The sequence below is a fragment of the Engraulis encrasicolus genome, chromosome 20 (assembly GCF_034702125.1).
Source record: "Engraulis encrasicolus isolate BLACKSEA-1 chromosome 20, IST_EnEncr_1.0, whole genome shotgun sequence".
Classification (NCBI taxonomy): Eukaryota; Metazoa; Chordata; class Actinopteri; order Clupeiformes; family Engraulidae; genus Engraulis; species Engraulis encrasicolus.
The window spans coordinates 7,496,864-7,516,892 of NC_085876.1; the positions used below are offsets into that span (position 1 = coordinate 7,496,864).

The following is a 20,029-nucleotide window of genomic DNA, read 5'->3' on the forward strand; positions in this document are numbered from 1 at the left end:
TCCTGTCGGACAGCAGGGAGAGCGCGCTCTTCACGCCTGCCGAGAGGAGAGAGCTGGAGAGGGAGGTCAACGACTGCAGGACTCACTGCCAGTCACTCTTCACCTCCATGGAGACAGGTAGACAAGGGGGAAGAGAAATAGCCACATGTAGCGGAGGCCAACTAGCAGAGTGTGGTGTGGAACGTTAGTAAACCTCCCTCCCGAAGCCTCAATACAGTGCGGTAGCGTTAGGCTATCGGACCATCCCTTTAGCCCTCGAGGTGGCAGGTTTGCGGCCCTGAGGGGAGCAAACTGTGCAGGAACGCCTCCGTCACACACACACACACCACAAGAGCACCTTGTAGGTCAAACTATATTGTGCTTACTTTTTACTAAATTAGAGACAGACTTTAAAGGAAGTTCTCTTAATTATGTGTATTACACACTGAAGGCTATGATACTTTATTAGTGTTGTTGGGCTATTTGTGCAGGAATGAAAAGTGTGTATACAACGGCCATAGTTTTGATTACAATTTGTTCTTTGTGTGATGTTAGCAGTGCACGGTTGCGCATGTTTACGTTGGCGTTTTAAAGATACAAACTAGCTCAAAAGTTCTAGCGAGCCTTCAAGAATTGCTGTGGTCCTGAGAGGACGCACATGCAACACCAAAAAGTAAAAATAATGTCGATCTGTTTGCTAAAGAATGTTTGATGGCCTCTGGTGATTCATAGCTGATTGATAAACAGCACGTGGGCGGACATGTTACCCACCATATTGTCTAGCTTCAGGGCACCAGGCTCCACACAGTGATTTGACTGCTCCAGTTTTCTTGTGGTCCCAACAGTCATATGAGCAGGCACGCTATATTTTGGCAGTTCATTTGCAAGTCATTCAGAGTCCTCGCTGTCCTTATTACACCTTTTCAATACTCTTTTTCTTTGCTTCTTTCCTTTTGTTTGTGTGCTTCTTTCTTTCTTTCTTTCTTTCTTTCTTTCTTTCTTTCTTTCTTTCTTTCTTTCTTTCTTTCTTTCTTTCTTTCTTTCTTTCTTTCTTTCTTTCTTTCTTTCTTTCTTTCTTTCTGTCTCTTTCTGTCTCTTTCTGTCTGTCTGTCTGTCTGTCTGTCTGTCTTTCTCTTTTTCTCCGCTGCCTGGCTATCTGATTTTCTTCCCTCCCTGGCTCCCTGCCTTCTTCTCCCCTCGCTCCCCTCCCTCCCTCAGTGGAGAAGGACGAGTCCACCTCTCGCTCTTACCTGTCCGAGCTGCAGAGCATCAAGTCTCACCTGGAGGAGGCAGAGTCCCGTCTGATGCGGGGCATGCAGAGCCCGCCCTCCAGCAGCCCCGGGGGGAGTGGTGGTGACGTTGTGGATAACACGGTGCGCATAGCCGAGCATGAGGTTCGTCTCTCCCGCTCGTCTCTGCCCCCTGCTGCTCCAAACATGCTACTGTAATGATTGTATTACAACATGTTTACTGCCCTAAAAAAAACTGTTACCATTTTTTTAGGCAGGACTTCTCAAAAAAAGGTCTGCCTATTGCAAACATTTTTTTACTGGCAGTCGGTAATGTAGGGTATTTTTTTTAGCCTTGCCTGCCTTCCTCCCCTCTCTTAGCCTGATTTAAATGATTTAAGTTGCCTGTTTATTTTGTTTTTTTGTTTGTTTTAAATGTATTACTGTACATGTGTTTTTTTTCTCATGTATCTTATCCTGTTGCACTTGTATAAAGCACATTGTATTGCTTGTACATATCGAATGTGCTTTATAATCGAACTTCTCCTGGCTTGTCATGCCTGTCATCATGTGCAGTATTCCCTAATTGTTCTGAAGCTATTTACAATACCAAGAAAAGAAAACATGACGGCTGATTTTGGTCAAATACCATTTGATTATTGAGTTATCTTGCAATTCTGCATGATGTAATTAATAGAATACAGTATATGGTTATGAATACATGATCATATTATCATGGGTCCAAAACGTACATGTTTATAAAGCACACAGCTTCATTGTCTTCATTTGGAAGGAACCGCCGTTTTTTTGCATTATAATGCTTGATTAATATCATATGGCTCGTTTATGACTCGAATAAGGATGTCCACGTTGGTCCCTGTGTGTACATGAGCAGATTGTTATTGGTGTGATCCAAAGCGTTATCTGAAGCATGTGAATGTGCGTGTGTAGAGGTTACAGCAGGATCTGTCCGGGCTGCGTACGGACCTGGGCGAGGTGTCGCGGCGCTGCGTCAACTTCTTCGAGGAGAAGCCCTCCTCCTCCTCCGTGCCCATCCTGCGCTCCGAGCTCAACCTGGCCGTCGAGCAGATCGAGAGGCTACACTCGCTCTCCTCCGTCTACCTGCACAAGTGAGTAGCAGCCATGATACATCTGCTAAGGCCTGTATTCTCTCTCTCATAATGGCTTACAGAATTCAGTACTGTAGTTGCACTGATACAGCCATTCAAGTTAAATTTTAATTTGAGTTTGCGTTGAATTATGGTTTAATCTGTCTGTCTTTTTGTCAATATGAATGCTTTTTTTCTATATAATATGTCTGTCTCTGTCTCTCAGTGTGCTTTCACTTTTCATAATCCTCATTCCCAAGTGGTTAGGATGTGACCCCCGACCCTTTCTCTCTTTCACTCTCTTTCTCTCTTTCACTCTCTTTCTCTCTTTCACTCTCTTTCTCTTTTTCACTCCATCTCTTGACCTCATGCCATGTCTGGTGTGTTTCCAGGCTGAAGACGGTGGATGTGTTGATGCGTACGCTGCAGACGGCTGAGTCTGTGGTCAAGAGGTACGAGAGCCGCCTCAGTGAGGAGGACTCCGTGCCTGCTGACACACAGGCTATACAGACACTCATCGACCAGCTACAGGTGAGACAGCTTGAACACATGCAATTCAAGAATACTAAGTTGAGCCTACAGTAAATCAGCTACTTGGCGTGTGTAGCTGTATAGCTGACCTAATATTATTGACCCGTATTCATAATTTGAAGTTGAACACACGTATAAAGATGATCCTCCTCTGTTTCTGTTCGAGCCAGACTAGGACATGTCTGTCTACTGAAACATAGGATATGTTAACATGGCTTTTTTTAATACCGAAATGCTAAATAATTCAGAATTGAACCGTTCCGTCGAGTTTACTTTGATCTTTCATTTAATTCCGAGTTGTGAAGTGTTTACATGATGTTTTCAAAGCGGAATTAAGCTTTATTCAGAATTAAATGTCTCATGCAAATGTAGCCATTGTCGTGCCTAGGTAGTATTCATTTCTTGCATGCATATGGGTGCAATCTAAATATCCTCTCCTTTCCCCTCCTCTCCTCTCTTCTCCTCTCCTCTCTTCTCCCCCTTCTTATCCGCCAGGTGTGGCATAGGGAGTTGCGTGAGCACGAGCCGCTGTTTGAGTCCCTGAGCGGCGAGGTGCGGCGGGCGTGCGAGGCAGGAGACCAGCTGAGCCAGCTGCACCCCGACCGCAGCCCCGAGCTGGAGCGATGCCAGGAGCGCGCCGCCCTGCTGGACGAGAGGTGGAACGGCATCCGCAGGCAGATAGAGACACGGTGAGGAATGCACTCAGGGTGTGATGAACGACTGAAGCTTTATATTTCTTATGCAGTATTGCACATGATGCTGTACTGATTACTACTTCGCTGTAATTATTGGAAGAAAGACATGGACATCGAGGGCTCAGAACATACAACTAATTTAGTGTACAAAACTGCTTGCACCACTTTTGAGACAGATAAATGGACAGGTTAGAGTGGCCAATAGAAATGACCGCAGAGGGGGCATATGTACCAGGAGTTTCAATGTACAAAAATGTAATACTGTTACGAATATCAATACGAATTGGTTTATTTTCTGTTTTCCTTAGGCAATTGGAGCTGGAGGCCGTGGGCTCTGTGCTGCAGCAGTACAGGCAGGGCCACTCGTCTCTGATCCGCTGGATAGAGGAGACCACAGAGAGGCAGGAGAACACTCACCCTGGCCAGACGGACAGCAAGGCCCTGTCAGAGCAGCTCGCTCAACAGACGGTGAGTACCCTCATGATGCCTAATCATTATGTTGTAGTCAATTATACAGTAGCTGGCATTAGTCCTCATTGTTCAGCGCTCCTCAAATATTGTAAGTAGGGTTGCCAAAAATGTAACATTTCAAATGCAACCAACCCTTCTGCTCGTAAGCAACAGCGTCCTCATTCAGTGCCCAGGGTAAATGTATATTTTTCCTTCCGGGACAAGGCATTCAAAATTGCAGAAAAAACACTTAAAACTGGGACAGGTGGCAACAGTAATCGTAAGGGTGCTTTCCTAAATGGTTTACTAAAATATTACAAAAGAGGCTACGCCTTGCATAAACTCTTCCAAACACGGCAGTTGTGCTTTGTTTATTGGCTACAGGTTCTTGATTGTGAGGAGACATACTCCTCAGTAACTCCAGTAATTCAGACAAGTGATTGGGAGTCCTTTCATGTTGCATTGAGTGTTTCTTTTCTTTTTTCTTTTAAGGCACTGGTGGCTGAGATCGAGAAGAACCAGGTTAAGCTGGATGAGTGTCAGACAAACTCTAAACAGTATTGCACATCTGTCAAGGTGAGTCTTTCTTCAAGCGTGGCTCCACATCAACAGTCAGTAGCATTATCACAGTAGCACTAACACGCCCCGTACTGTAGCAACCTGGCTGTACCATGGTCCGCTGTCAGCAAGACCTTCCGTATACACTGAAACGCTTTTATAGGATGTGATTCTGTGTAGAATGTGATTGAGTTTCATTGAACTTTGATAAAGGTTGTAATTAGAGTTGTGTGAGGTGTCACTGCTCCAATCCTGTATGTACTCAGGGCCGGATTACTGCACAGGCTAGATATGGCCACAGCAACCTGTAGCCTAGGGGTCCCAGGCCATCTTAATCCGGCCCTGTATGTACTACATTTGTGAGTTCGATAGTCGTTTTGTCGTGTCTTCTAATTTTACATATTTCCACCAGGACTACGAGTTGCAGCTGATGACATTCCGGGCGTTTGTAGAGTCTACGCAGAAGACGCCGGTGAAGAGGAGAAGGATGCACTCTTCATCAGACGCCATCACTCAGGAGGTGAGATACTGGAGATGCAGAGTCATCATGGCCGCCCGCAGTAGATACCGAGGTCATGCACTGCAGTGAATAGAGTGTGTAGTGCACAGTTATGTCTAGGTGCCATACTGACTGTACATGCAGGGTCATCATGGTCACAGAGTAGATAATCAAGCCATCATGCAATCATGTAGTCAATTGCTGCCCGTCCTGAGAGTATGTCGTGCACTGTAATGTCAAGTTTCCAAGTCTGATTGCAATGATTGCTAGAATGTTAACAGTGGAGTAGACTTTATGATTTATAATCAATTTTAGTCAGTCCTTTTGTTGCTAGATTTTGAGCTACCATGCAGTAATAAATGCAAATAAAGACGCATACTGTAGCATACTGCTGTGTGCCCGCTCAGTGGCCCATGTGTCACATTGCATGTGTCATGTCCTTGCAGTTCATGGACCTCCGCACACGCTACACAGCCCTGGTTACCTTGACAACCCAGCATGTGAAGTACATCAGCGACGCCCTGAGAAGACTGGAGGAGGAGGAGGTGAGATAGCAGTGGATCTGGTGTCACGCATTCCCATATACAGCACAAACAGCTCCAGATCAGAGCTGTCAAAAGTAAAAGTAGAAGTAAATTCATGGTGTTAGTGCAATACTAGTTCATGATATTGACTGTTACACCATTTATTCTATTGTACCTAATGGTAGATAGACTGTGTTGTTCAAATAAATTCAAATTTCTTTATTGGAGGATAGCCTCTTGAGATAAAAATCTCGTTTTCGAGAGGGTCCTCAAAAAAACATACATAACACACGCATAACAAATATTCACACACACTGCAGCTCTTCCCCACCACACACACCCCATCTCTTACCAAAATAAAAATAAAGTTAATACCATGGCTAAAAAAGTTCTTGTTGTTACTGAAGAAACACTAAAAACCTAAAAAAAAAAACAGCACAATTTAATCCAACCAGCACAGAATCAGCGGATTGCAAAGCAATAGAGTGTATATAATAGTCTGTTCCTGTATTTGTTATTTTCTTGCGAATAGCTAAGCTGCATATGGGCATGCGTGTGATCCCAGGGTTACCCATTTCCCCATCATCACACATGTCCCCCTGAAATGTTCACCCTCTTTGCGTGTGTGTGTGTGTGTGTGTGTGTGTGTGTGTGTGTGTGTGTGTGTGTGTGTGTGTGTGTGTGCTCCCTGTCTGCAGAAAGAGGTGGAGGAGGAGCGGCAGGCACGGGTGGGCCAGGTGTCAGAGCTGCTTGGCTGGGTCAAGGGCGTCCAGGACAGGGCGCGGGCCGTCGAGAAGTCCCGTCAGCAGGACCCCAAAGCTGTTGAGTCATCCCTGGCAGCTCAGCAGGTAAGGTGGGGAGGGCAGCCCAGCTAGGTACGATGAGGAGGGGACAAAAGGTGATGCAGAGGTCATTTTGATTGTAATAAATGCAAGCATTTAAAGGCTGGGATGGTAATATTGCACGTTGAAGTGAAGGAGTTTTGTTGAGGGTACTTTGTAGATTGTGGACAACGTACACAATATCTTGGTTTAAAAAATTTCCATCGTGTGTCCCCATCAAACCACAACACAACTTAACAAGATTATGATGTATACAGTTCATTTTACTAGATACGCAAAGGGGCTAAATTATTTAGTTTAATTGTATGAGATGAGCCCATTCAATGATTTGATAGAGATTTTGTACAGATAAAGCTGGAAAGGCTCCATTCACACGCATAAACCTGATCCACTGGCGAGGGGTTGATTTCATGACATCGGCCTAGAGGTGAGGGAATGAAGCCGCCACATGAACAAATAAATGAATAAATGATTGTTTTTCCTCTCTGTTCTCTGCAGGCCATCAATGAGCAGCTGGCTGCCAAGAAAGAGGAGGTTGCCGAGGCGATCAGGAACACAGAGGTGTTCCTCCTCTCCAAACAGGCCAGCATGTGAGTTCACCACAAACACAGCCTCACAATCACAGCAGCACAAGCTCATGGTATCTTTATTAGTAGGTTAAATATAGTCAGTTACATTTATATAAGGCACGAGCACCACAGATGTACGTTGCATGGAAATCCACATAAACGCGAAGTTGTTTCTGGCGGACGTAGCTGCAAAATGATAGCTAAATATTCTGTAATAATTTAATGTACAAACTGTATATGTTCAAATGTACAGCAAACAGTTGCACATTGTATACACACACACACACACATACACACCTGCAGACCCATTTACACTCTTGCCCATTCTTGCCTCACATTTTCTTTTCCCACCCGTCCAAACATTTGCTCATGCTTGCCACTCATTTGTTGATGGCTCAACTGACAAGTGACACACACACACACACACACACTAACGCAGGTAATATGTTCCCTCCCCATGAGGTTCTGTCCCCATCTGAGCTGTGCTGTACTATGCTGTGCTGTGCTCTTCAGGCTGTCCCCAGAGGAGCGAGCCCAGGTGACCGCTCAGCTGGAGGAGCTCACCTCCACCTACAAACAGCTGTGCCAGAACTCCACCCAGCAGGTGCAGCAGCTGGAGCAGACACTGGCCAAGGAGGAAACGCGCAAGGTATTCTGGGAAATGGAGTTCAAAATCAACATGGAGGACAGAGTGGATAAAGTGCAAATGCTTTGAGCTAACCGCCAAAACCAGCGCTTTGTTGAATATGTTGTGTTTTTTTGATAATAATAATAAGAGTGGGAAAATGCTTTGAGCCTCACAACCAGGGAAAGTGCTTGTGTGAAAAAGTGTGTGTGAAAATGTGTGTGTGTGTGATGTTTTTGTAAGCTGCACGGTTTTTGTTGCCCGTCACGTCTAGTGTTTTTCCTTCACATCCATCTCCACTCGCATATCATGTCTGGGTTTGATGTAACATCGAGTTGAATTAATGAATTAATGGCATGGGGAGATGATCTCTTAACATTGACAGTCACCAGGTTATGACCATCCTCACAATCATCCACATCACCATCGCCATCACCACCATCATCGGCATAATTATTATTCAACACTTTCACCTAATCACTAATCATTGGCCTTTCACTGAGGAGATTTTAGAAGCTTAGATGAGTCAGGAAATGTGCAATGAAGGCCCATTACCTTTCATGAAATTACCAAGATCACATTTTCTTATTGTCGGACAGTAGTGTTAACGGCCATCCAGTTACTAGAAAACGACTTAGATGACATTATCATGTTGATGGATGGTAGTATAAGTAGTGTATACTGTACTCAAGTGCTAGCTAGTCTGCCATCAGGTTACCTCATTACATGTGAAATCCATGTAGATACTGTAGATCCCATAGCTTCATCCATATGCCCCATTAAGAAACCCAAGTTCCAGCACTCATTTCTGTCATACCCAGTCATTAAAGATCACGGTCATAGGGCACAGATTTAGTTGTTACTTTTGAAAGTATGTAATAAGAGGATGTGTATGGAGGTGTATGTCAGTGCTTGTGCCTGTGTCTGCTTGTACTGTATGTTCGACTGTATGAGTGGGCGTTATTGTGTGTATATGCGAGCAACTGTGCAGGTCTGTCTGTTTGTGTGCTTCTCAATGTACAAACAGTTGTTTTTGGTCTATCTGGATGATCAGTTGTATTCAGAGTGTACATGCCTTGTGGAGCAGAGTGCAGATGACTATTTGCCAATGTAGATTGAGCACAAAGTGGCCAACTACTCAACCTCTACTCCTCACTTGTTTGAGCATGGTGTGTCCAGATCACAACTACACCTCTTTTGAGTGTGCTTGTATGTGTGTGTGTGTTTGCGCGAGTGTGTGTGCATTTTTTGTGTGTGTTAAATGCAAATGCGTGCACTTTGTTTTTCTTTAAAAGACCGTCTCTCTCTCTCCATACGGTCTGTGTCTTTTAATACAGTAATTGTTTGTGAAATCTAATCAGCATTTTGCTTCGACATCACTAACAGCTGCCTGGGAAGGAACAAGAACTGGTCTCAATCACATTGTTTAAGTTCTCAGATACGAAATCAAAAGACATGTTGAAAAGGTTTGAATCAGAGAAACAGATCAAATTAGGGAAACAGGACTCAACAAGAAAAGGTTAACATAAACAGCTAATAAAGGTTCCAGAGCTGATAATTTTGTCCCAAAAATGCAAACCAAGCCAGCTAGATGTATAGTGAATTGCGCAGGTAAGTTGGAAAAAGAGTCTTGGTAGGTCAGTGTGTCAGGTAAGATGTGTCTGAATGCTACACTTTTCCTCAGGCATGACTACTCTGTTGGTGAAAACATTATGCAAACTTCATCATTAGTCCATGTGGAAAAAATGTAATGTCCACACAGACTTGTGTATGATGATTGCACATGTACCACATGCAGGTTTCAAGGCACTGCGTCTGTTCAGGATGCAAGGCAAAGTTGAATTGACAAGTTACATTTCATAAACTCTCCTTTGCTCTTGTTGCCCTTGTCAACAACAAAATTGTTGATGCATATACATATCCATATTGGGGAACGACACATGTCCTGAGGGGAAAGTAAGGCCTGAGTGTAAGGGAGTGTAAGGTACTACTGTAGGTGAATATGGGGGACCACAGGCAGCTGAGTGTGGCATGCAGATCGCTAACCTCGCAGCTTCTCACCTTGTCGCTGAGTTACCGCCGGCGACCTGTCAGTGTGTGTGTGATGTCACAGGAGCTCCGGCACGGTAAGTAGCGCTGCTTTCTCTCTTACCGTCGCTACCAAGACAATATACCCAAGTTACTGCTGTGAAACCTTACCCCATCCTACCGTTCCCTATCCTACCTTTCCCCATCCCATCACACCTTTCCCTATCCTACCTTTCCCCATCCCACCTTCCCCCACCCCATGAACTTCTTTCCTTCTCCTGCCCCTCTTTCTGCCCTTTCCTGTTGGAATGTTGCCAAATCTACAATCTTCCCTTGTTTCTCCTCTTCCTCCTCTGCCCCCTCCCGTCCTGTGACTGCTCTGTTCTCAAATACTGTATGCTTTTTAAAGCTTAGGCTTGTGCTGCTTTTCAGGTTTTTGTCTTAGACCTTGCGCTACTTGCATGCTTAGCACAGTGCAATTTAAATTTTGATGCAATTGTGCAAAAAGGTGACAAAACAATTGTATTTTATATAGATTTTAGACACTGTCTTAAAAGGGGAAAGCAATAGAATACAATAATGTGAGGTGGTTGTTTGCTATGTACTGGGGCATTGTTAAAATGTTAACTTGATGCTGTTACTCTCTTCTTTGGACTATTATCGGCCTTTCTATACAAATTAATATCACCAATGTAATCAAATTATAATACATTGAAACTTGGGGTTTAAAGGAATGTAGTGTTTTTGTAATGCATTTCTGGTTAAAAAAAAAGATGTCTTAATGTCTGTATTTCTTTACAGGCGCAGGCAGCAGTGGCTGGAGTTATCGACTTGGGCACAGTGGAGACCTTTCCCCTGTTCCAGGCCGCTCAGAGGGGCCTCATTGACCAGGACACCTGCCTCGTTCTGCTGGAGGCCCAGGTCATCACAGGAGGAATAATGCAGACCGACTCCCCTGTTAGCCTATCACTGGGGGATGCCCAGGCCTGTGGTTTGATTGACAGCCACACCAGCCAGTCATTGGCTGAGCTGGAGGCAGCACTGCAGTGTATAGACCAAATGCAGCCCAGTGCTGGTACGTTGGTCCCAGTCGCTGCAGCTATAGAGGAGGGGCTGATCAGGGAGGATGTGGGACTGCGTATCCTGCATCTGCAAGTGGGTACAGGTGGGGTGAGGGCATTTGAAGAGGAAGAAGGCCACAGTCTTACCAGCGCTATGGAGAAGGGGCTGCTATCCCAACGCATCTACAACAAACTATGCTGTGTCGTTAACAGGCGGCAGCTGATAGACCCAAACACTGCTGAGAAGCTGACTTTGCAAGAACTGCTGAAACGCTGTGCGCTTGATCCTGAAACCGGCATGCGCCTTTTGGCAGTCAACCAGCAGCCTGGGGGCCAAGTCTGCCTGCGCTCAGGCCGAAAGGTTGGCATCTTCAGGGCAGTGCAGGAGGGGCTCATTGATCGTCAAGTGACCATACGGTTGTTAGAGGCTCAGTTGTTTGCAGGCGGAATTGCAGACCCTCGCTCTGGCCACAGACTGACTGTACATGAGGCGGTGAGGCTTGGCCTGATGGACCATGACCTTGCCTGTGCCCTTCTTACCCGTCAGCTTCAAGCTGGTGGGATCCTGGATCCGGCAACTGGCCAACGTGTAGGGTTGGATGAGGCCATAGAGAGGGAGTTGCTGTCTCCACGTATGGCCTTGCGAGTTCTGGAGGCACTCTGGAACTTCATGGGACTACTGTGGTACAAGTCAGGTGAGCTGCTCCCCATTACAGAGGCCTTGCAGCAAGGCATTGTCTCAGGAGAGCTTGCAAAGGACATCCTCAGTCAGAGACGCACTGTAGGTGCTCTCTACCTTCCTGAGAGCAGCCAAGTCGTACCTCTGGATAAAGCCAGAGAGCTCCTCGAGCCAAATGTGGTGGACATGCTCATGACAATGGATGTTCCAGATGTGCTGCCTGACATGGCTCTGTCAGGCTCCACAGGACCAAATCGCCTGAGCTGGGGGTCCACCTCCTCCTCCTCCTCCTCCCCTTCACTGTCATCTCCTCCTCCATCTCCTCAAGGAATGGCTTCCACCAGCACCAAGATTCACGAGGCAACAGATAAGGAACAGGCTGAGCACAGGCTTGTGGATCACCTGAGAAAACACAGTTACATTGATGCTCACTCGGGCCAACGCCTGATCTTGCTTGAACCTGAGCTGGTGGAACTGGCCTGTGCTGCTGAGAAAAGCAAAACCAGCCCAGTGTTAGAGGAGCAGTCAGCAGAAGTATGCATGGAGAACAAGCCGGATGAGTCTATTGAAAAAGCCCAGGAATTGGAACAAATAAGGAGACATGAGGTTGAAGTGGCTCATTTAGTTGAACCAAAGCAAGTGGGACCTGTAACTCAAAGATCCCCAGAAAGAGGAGAGAGGAAGATATCAACCTTGAAAGAAGGTGCAGATGAAGACAAAGCAGATGAATATGTTTTGGCTGTTGAAACAGTACAGGTTATTTCTGAGGCTGTAAAGGGAAGTGAGCCTGAGGTCAGGAGGCTAAACATAGACAGCAAGGATGTAGACAAAGAAATAGACAAAGAGGAACAAATCAACGTGGAACGAACTGAAATCGTGGTGTCAGAGTCATTAAAACTAGTCCCATTGGATACTAGTCTACACCCTTCAGCTTTAGAAAAACTAAATCAAGATACAGGAGCAGCTGCCACTCAAATAGTTATGGCAGAACAAAGTGAAGAAATGTCAGAAATAGAACAAATGGCCTTGGAGCTGAAGCAAGGTGGTCTGCTGACCGATTCTGGCAATAGATTGCTCTTAGATGAGGCTGTTGCCCAGGGTGTTGTTCCAGCTCACACTGCTGTGAAGCTCATGGCTAAAACCGGGCTCTTTGGGGGTTTCTTAGACGTAAAAGCCTATGAGAGCCTCAGTGTGGATGAAGTGTTGCAAGAGGGTTTGATGGATGAGAGCCTTCTCTCTAGTGTTCTGAAATCAGAGAAAACCCTTGCCGGAGTAGTGGATGTGGAGCGCAAGCGTCTCTGCTCCCTCAGAGAGGCAGCTCAGAAAGGACTCATAGATGAGGACACCTCCATGCGACTACTTGAGGCCCAGGTGGCATCAGGTGGAGTGGTCGATCTCCGTAGAGACAAGAAAGTGTCAGTGACTCTTGCCACCAATCTGGGCCTGATTGATGAAGGACAAAAACAGGACTTGTTGGCTCTGGAGAAGGCGTTCCGTGGAAAGGTCTCTGACCCTAGCACTTCACTTGCCAAGACAGCACTTCAATTGCAGATGGAAGGAGTGGTAGATCCAAAAACCAAAGAGTCTGTCCCCTTGAAGCAAGCCATAGATAGAGGCCTTGTTGCTGAAGAGGATGCACAAAAAGCTCTTTCGCAGCAAGTGGCTGAAGGTGGCCTGGTGCACCACGGGTCTGGAATGAGGTTGTCTGTGGCTGCTGCTACAGAACAAGGTCTGGTGACAGAAACAATGGCACAGAAGTTGGATGAGGTTGAAAAGTCAAGACAGGGAATAGAGCCCTTTGCTTCTACACCTGATTCTGCTCTCTTCCAGGCAAGCACTGGTTCAGTTTTCGACCCAAACACTGGATCTAGATTAACTTTAACAGCAGCAGTTTCTCAAGGTCTCTTGGATGAAGATATTGCAAAAACTGCCATGACATCCCCAAGTGTGACCAGTGGAGTCATGGATCCACAGAGTGCTCAAATCATACCTTACTCAGAGCTGGTGAATCAGGCCAAGATTGACATTGAAAGTGGAAGACGGTTTCTAGAAGTCCAACCTTTTCATGGAATTCTCAATGAAAAAACTGGTGAATTACTAACCCTACCTCAGGCCATACAATCCCACCATGTTGACCCCATTCCGGCATTCAGGATGCTGGAGAGTCAAGCAGACACAGGAGGGGTCATTGACATATCCAGTGGAGAACGCCTGCCCCTACCAGAAGCGGTTAATAGAGGCCTTATTGGAGAAGACATGGCCAAGCAGATTGCCACCAATCAGTACCTGAAAGGAGGTCTCATGGACCCAGTGAGCGGTGAGAGAGTTTACAATTTGAAGGAGGCAGTACAAGATGGCTTGATTTCCAGAGAAGTGGCAGGAAGTCTCCAGGACAGCTTGAGTTCCACTGATGAAGATGAAGAATTTGATGATGCCAGTTCTGGAACCTTAGTGTCATCCACAAATGGCGCCTGCAGTCCACTTTTAACGTCAGTTGGAACAAATGAAAGTAAACCGATAAAGAAACTAGAAGAGAAACAATCTCCACTGTGGACGGTTGATCCTGCATATATATCCAAGGATAGTATGGAGTCTCTGCCATCAGAGAAAATGAAGCCAGAGCTGGTTTATGAGCATTCTCTGCTGGAGGATATAACCGAGGAAATATATGACGAGTCTATCACAGTAAAAGAAAAGATTGTAGAGTCTGACAGTTCAATAGAAATGATAACACAGTTTGCTGCGAAGGCAGGGAAAAGGATTCAGCTGACACTAGAGCAAATTCAGACTTCTCAAAGTTTAGAGAAAGGCGCTACCCCAATACCCACTGAGCAGGAAAAGTACACAGAAGACATTAAAACCAAGGGTCAGTCTCTCCCAAAGCCTGAACTAATACCAGAGAGTAAAAGTCATTACATTGACCCCAATCAATTACAGCCAACTGACATGGACAAAAGCTTCATACAAGAAACCAGAAAGACTGTCCCAGTTGTACAATATGATTATTCAACCCCTCTCGAAAAAACAAATACAGAAACTGAGATGGCTGTGGTTGACCAAACCTTTGACAAAGTTGATGTCAGAGCTGATGAACATGAAGTCAGAGCTAAAGATTCGACATCAAAAACAATGGAGGAGGTAACTGCAGAAGCTGATGGAAAGACTGAGTCAGCATCCGAATATAAATTGAAAATGGTAGAGGACAGGGAATCCCAGGACAAACGACCAACCTTAACAGATTCTGACTGGTCATATCAAGCAGGCAGTAAGTTCAGGAATGAGGACAGATCAGCGATGCATGTCCTATCTGGTCCTGATAGTCAAGGCACAGGAGCCGAGAGTAGTAAGGGTCCTATTGTAAGTATTGAGAAGTGTAAAGAAACAGGTAGTTCAGTATCTGAAATGGAGGATTTTGCTCATACAGCCGGAAGCAAATGGGACCAAGAAGCACCGACCAACAAGGACGTTCCTAAGCACGAGTCTGAGAGTTTGGAAAAAGAAAACACGATTGAGATGACTGAGGAGGAAGTTGTTGGTGCCCAGACAGAAAAGAAAAAGAAGAAGAAAAAGAAAGGAAAGAAAGGAAAGCAGCAAGTGGAAGAAGAAAGCGAAGAGAAAGGAGTGCATGACAGCCAAGAAAAGGAAAGTGCAGATATTGCTAAGATGTCTCCAGCTTCTTTTGAGAAGGAAGCCTTACTCACGAAAGCTAAAGAGAGTCTGTTGAGGAAAGTGTATGAACGAGGAGTTAGTGACAAGAGGGCAGGAGAAGAGCTGGAAGCTCTGCGTCAAGGTGCTTCAAAGAAAGAGTACCATGTGGAAGATCCTGAAAAATGTGTAATAAAGTCATCAGAGCCAGCATCAAACGTGAGCACCAGTGGTACAGCTCAGACAGGAGCAATATTCGGTGACACCAGTGATTTCCCTAAGGAATCCCAGCCTTTGGTTTCTTGGGGAATCACTGAGCGGCAAGGACAGGATCATGTGAGCGAGATAACACAGCCTCAGGCAAGGTCTCAGGAAAGAATTGGTCTACAGCAGGATACACAGACTGCAGCTGAAGGAAGAGGTGACAAGAAGATGTTAAAGGAGCAAAACTTTGTGGCCCAAGAAAAGTCAAAGGAGGAGCACCATGAGGAACAGTCTAAAGATCCAAAGATGACGTTAAGTTACCAAACACAGAAGAATGATACCAAAGAGATGGACCAGACAGAACTGTCGCTTAAGACTAAGCATGACAAATCATCATCAAAGCTTCCTATAAGAGAGGACTCTAAGGATGTGGGAGACGCAGAGAGAATGCTAGTGAAAAGAGGTGATCATGATGCCCAGGCAGAGATTTCTGCTGCAGTAGTCAGTGATGAGAAAGCAGCCGACCTGACACCTCCACAGCAGGGTGCGGCAAAGAAGGAACTTGCCATGGATGAGCCTAAGGAGAAGAAGGCACCATCACATCTCCCTACAACTGATGGCGAAGCCAAAGAGGTAAAACGGGCAGGGCGAAAACACAAGAAAATGAAAAGTGATCTGCATCATGATGTCCAACCAGAGTTTGCCATCACAGATGACAGTGACAAGACAGTGGGTGAGGATATTGTGGGGCAGGGTGTGTTGGAGACAAAGGAACTCATTAAAGAACCTAAGCATGAAAAGACGCAATCAAAACTTCCTTCTACTGCTGGAGTCAATGACGGGAAAGCAGCAGGGGAGCTGGTTTGTCAGTATCCAGCTGCTGCAAAGAAAAAACATTCTCTGGAAGAACCTAAAGATCAGAAGACACAATTACATCCTGACGCAAAGAAGAATGAAACTAAAGAAAGGAAAGAGGCAGGGACAAATTATCCCATCAAAGATCCTATGCATGAAAAGACACCATCACAGCTTCCTATAAAAGAGAAGGATACAAAAGACTTAGAAGAGGTAAAGAAAGGGCATAGTGTAGAAGAACTAAAGGAAAATACAGTACCATCAATTTTGGAGACAATCAGTTATACTAAAGAAGAGGTGGTGGTGGGGGAAAAGGATTCTATCAAAGAAATGAAGCATGAAAAGACACCATCAAAGCTTCCTATAAAAGAGAAGGCTACTAAAGAGAAGGAAGAAGCAAGGAAAGAATTTCCAGTGGAAGAGTTTGAGGGTAGGACAATGCTATTGAATTTGGACACACAGAAGAGTGATACTGAAGAGGTGAAAGAGGTGGAGAAAAGGCATCCCATCAAAGAGCCTAAGCATGAAAAGACATCATCAAAACTTCCAATAAAAGAGGGGGATACTAAAGACTTGGAAGAAGCAAAGAAAGGGCATAATGTGGAAGAGCACAAGGAAAAGACGACACCATCAATTTCAGAGACGAGGAGTGACACTAAAGAAGGTGAGGTGGTGGAGGAAAAGGATTCTATCAAAGAAACGAAGCATGAGAAGACACCATCAAAGCTTCCAATAAAACAGAGGGATGCTAAAGACTTGGAAGAGGCAAAGAAGGAGGATAGTGTGGAAGAACATAAGGAAAAAACAGCACCATCAATATTCGAGAAACAAAGTGATGCTATAGAAGGGGAAGAAGTGGAGAAAAAGGATTCTATCAAAGAAACTAAATACGAAAAGACACCATCAAAGATTCCAATAAAGGAACAAGACACTAAAGACATGGAAGAGGCAAAGAAGGAGCATCTTCTGGAAGAACTTAAAGATAAGATGACACTATCAGAACCCTTTACACCTGATGGTGAAACAAAAAGAACACAACGGACAACAGGCAAACACAAGGACACCCAGGATACCCAGACACACTTTGCTACCCCAGAAGTCAGTGACACGCAGGTCGTTGAGGAGGTTATGGGGCAGAGTGTGGTGGAGAAGAGAGATCACATTGAAGAGCATAAGCATGAACACATACCATCAAAGATCCCTATAAGGGAAAAAGATATTAAGGAGACGGAAGAGAGAACTGATCTTCTGAGAACTGAGCAGCATGTGGAAGAACCTAAGGACACAACACAATCAGAACCTGACATGAAGGAGAGTGATACTAAAGAGGGAAAAGAGGCAGAGCAAGGGGATAATATCAAAGAATCTAAGCCTGAAAAGGCACCATCAAAACTTCCAATTATGGAGAAGGATGCTACAGACATGGAAGAGTCAAAGAAGGAACATCCTGTAGAAAAAATGAAAGATAAGACCACAACATCAGAACCTTTTACAAATGATGGTGAAACCAAAAAGCTGAAACAAGCGGAGAGAAAACAAAAGAAGAAGAGAAACGATTGTCAGAATGCCCAGCCAGAAATAACTTCTGGAGAAGTCAGTGATGAGAAGGTGGGTGTGGAAGCTATGGGACAGGGTGTGTTGGAGTGGAAGGAAGACATTGCTGAACATAAGCATGAAAATATGCCATCAAAACTTCCTGTAAAAGAGAAAGACTCTAAAAAGATCGAAGAGGCAGAGGGAATGCCAATGAAAATTAGCAATCTCTATCAGGATGACCAAGAAGAGTTTGTTACTGCTTCACCCAGTGATAAGCAAGCGGTAGTGGAGCTGGGAGCTCAGCAGCAGACAACTGCAAAGATGGAGTGTCTTTGGGAGGAAATAAAGGACAAGGCAACACCATCAGATCTTGACACAAAGAAGAGTGACACTAAAGAGGGACAAGAGCTTAAGCATGCCAAATCGCCATCAAAGTATGTTATAAAGGGGGAGGCTACAAAAGAGACAGACGAGGCAGAGAAGGATCAGCATGTGGAATATGTGAAGGAGTCTCCTACAAATGACAGTGAAATCAAAGTGACAAAAACGGGGAGAAAACACAAGAAGATGAAGAAGGATCAACATCAGAATGTCCAACCAGAGATTGCCAGTGTCAGTGTCAGTGGGCAGAAGGTAGGAGATGACCTGGAAGCTATGGAGCATGGTGTGTTGGAGAAAAAGGATGCCATTAAAGACGCAAAGCATGAAAAGACATCACTAAAACTTCCTGTAAGGGAGAGGGACACCAAAGATATGGAAGAGGCGATCAAGTCTGCAACTGTTTCAGTCAGTGGTGACGATGCTGCAAAGGATCTTGAAGCTCGACAGCATGCAGCTGCAAAGATGGAGCATCATGAAGTAGAACCTACAGAGAAGATACCATCAGAGTCGAACGTTAGTGAAGCCAAGGACAAGAAAGGGGCGGAAAGGAAGCAGAAGAAGAAGAAAAAGGATCAGCATCAGGGTACTCATCAAGAGATTGCTACTGAAGACAGCAGTGTCAAGAAGGTGGGTGTAGAGGATATGGGGAAGGGTGTGCTGGAGAAAAGGGATCCCCTCAAAGAACCTAAGCATGAAGAGATGCCATCGAAAATTCCTGTTAAGGAGAAGGATACTAAAGAGATGGAAGAGGCAAAGATAACGCTAATGAAAAGTAGCAATCTGCTTCCTGATACTCAACCCAAATCTCCTACTGCTGGAGTAAGTGATGAGAAAGCAGCAGAGGAGCTTGACGCTCTGCCTCAGAGTGCTGCAAAGAAAGAAGAACCTAAAGATAAGACTACACCAACAGAGATGCCAACACACGTTACTGAATCCAAGGAGTTGAAACAGGCAGAAAGAAAACAGAAGAAGAAAAAGAAGAAAAGTGATCTGCGTCAGGCTATCCATCCAGAGTATACCACTGGAGAATTTAGTAACGAGCAAGAGAATAAAGAAGGTATTGTGCAGGGTATGATGGAGGAGAAGGTCCTCACAAAAGAGCCTAAGTCACCATCAAAACTTCCTGTTAAGGAGAAGGATACAAAAGAGAAGAAACAGGCCGATTTTTTTGCAGCAGAAGAGCCCCAGAGACAAGTGAAGTCTGATGCAACTGAACTGTATCAGAAGTCCCCAGAAAGCAGTATTTGGGAAAGCAGTCCTTTTACAACTTCATTCGAGTTCCCTAAGATTCAGGCAGAGGGTCAGTTTGCAGGAGACCAGCTGAGTGGCTTGAGTGTAACAGGTCTCAGTGTTCAGAGTCCCTCTCCCTCCGGAAGTGAAACCATGGTAACTGAGGACATGGAACTGCTGGTAGAGCAAATTATATCAGAGTCAGATTGGGAGGCAGAAGAGGTGGCTACCTCTTTACCTGATACAGATTCATCCTCTAAGGATACCCAGCATGTCCCTGAACCCTCTAAGAATGTTTTTGGTCATGACAACCAACCACATACAGAGACAGTAGCCCATCAAGCCCAAGTCCAAGCCCAACCTGTACATGTCGGTCCCACTCCTGATACAAGCCTAGATAAGCAGTCAACAGCCCCTCCTGAGTCCATCAGCACACAAAGCTCAAGGCCAAGCAAGTCAGTGAAAGAACAGATCAGCCCTCTGGCTATGACCCTTGGCAGCATTGACACGAAAGAAGAAATCAGTGTTAAGGAATCTGCAAAGGAGTCTTGGCCGTCTGTGGCCAAGGACATCGCTGGGTCAGACAATACAAAGACCTTAGAGAAGGAAGAGAGGGATGCAGAACAGAAGACCGGAGAGGTTGCAGCTGTTGAGGTGGTGCAACAGAAGAGCCCCACAAAAACCAGAAAGGTAAGGCTGCCTTGAAAAGCAATAGACAGTAGAATGAATAGTATGGAACACATTGTGGCATATTATAGCACCTGCAAATGGCCTTACAAATATTCATCATGGATCTAGGT

General features: G+C 45.2%; 1 protein-coding gene across 19 annotated transcripts in view; it reads left to right on the forward strand.

Moving 5' to 3' along the window:
• macf1a (microtubule actin crosslinking factor 1a) overlaps window positions 1–20,029 on the forward strand; it is a 328,092-nt gene that overhangs the window by 177,126 nt on the left and 130,937 nt on the right. For 18 of the 19 annotated variants that reach the window (XM_063185302.1, XM_063185303.1, XM_063185304.1 and 15 more), the window contains 13 exons: window positions 1–117; window positions 1,198–1,373; window positions 2,160–2,338; window positions 2,710–2,848; window positions 3,344–3,537; window positions 3,852–4,011; window positions 4,486–4,569; window positions 4,964–5,071; window positions 5,497–5,595; window positions 6,273–6,422; window positions 6,915–7,006; window positions 7,499–7,634; window positions 10,440–19,919. The exon at window positions 1–117 is cut by the window's left edge and continues 67 nt beyond it. In XM_063185302.1, coding sequence (XP_063041372.1) covers window positions 1–117; window positions 1,198–1,373; window positions 2,160–2,338; window positions 2,710–2,848; window positions 3,344–3,537; window positions 3,852–4,011; window positions 4,486–4,569; window positions 4,964–5,071; window positions 5,497–5,595; window positions 6,273–6,422; window positions 6,915–7,006; window positions 7,499–7,634; window positions 10,440–19,919 — 11,114 coding nt within the window. The remainder of the gene's footprint in view (window positions 118–1,197; window positions 1,374–2,159; window positions 2,339–2,709; window positions 2,849–3,343; window positions 3,538–3,851; window positions 4,012–4,485; window positions 4,570–4,963; window positions 5,072–5,496; window positions 5,596–6,272; window positions 6,423–6,914; window positions 7,007–7,498; window positions 7,635–10,439; window positions 19,920–20,029) is intronic. The other variant, XM_063185309.1, reaches the window with a different exon arrangement.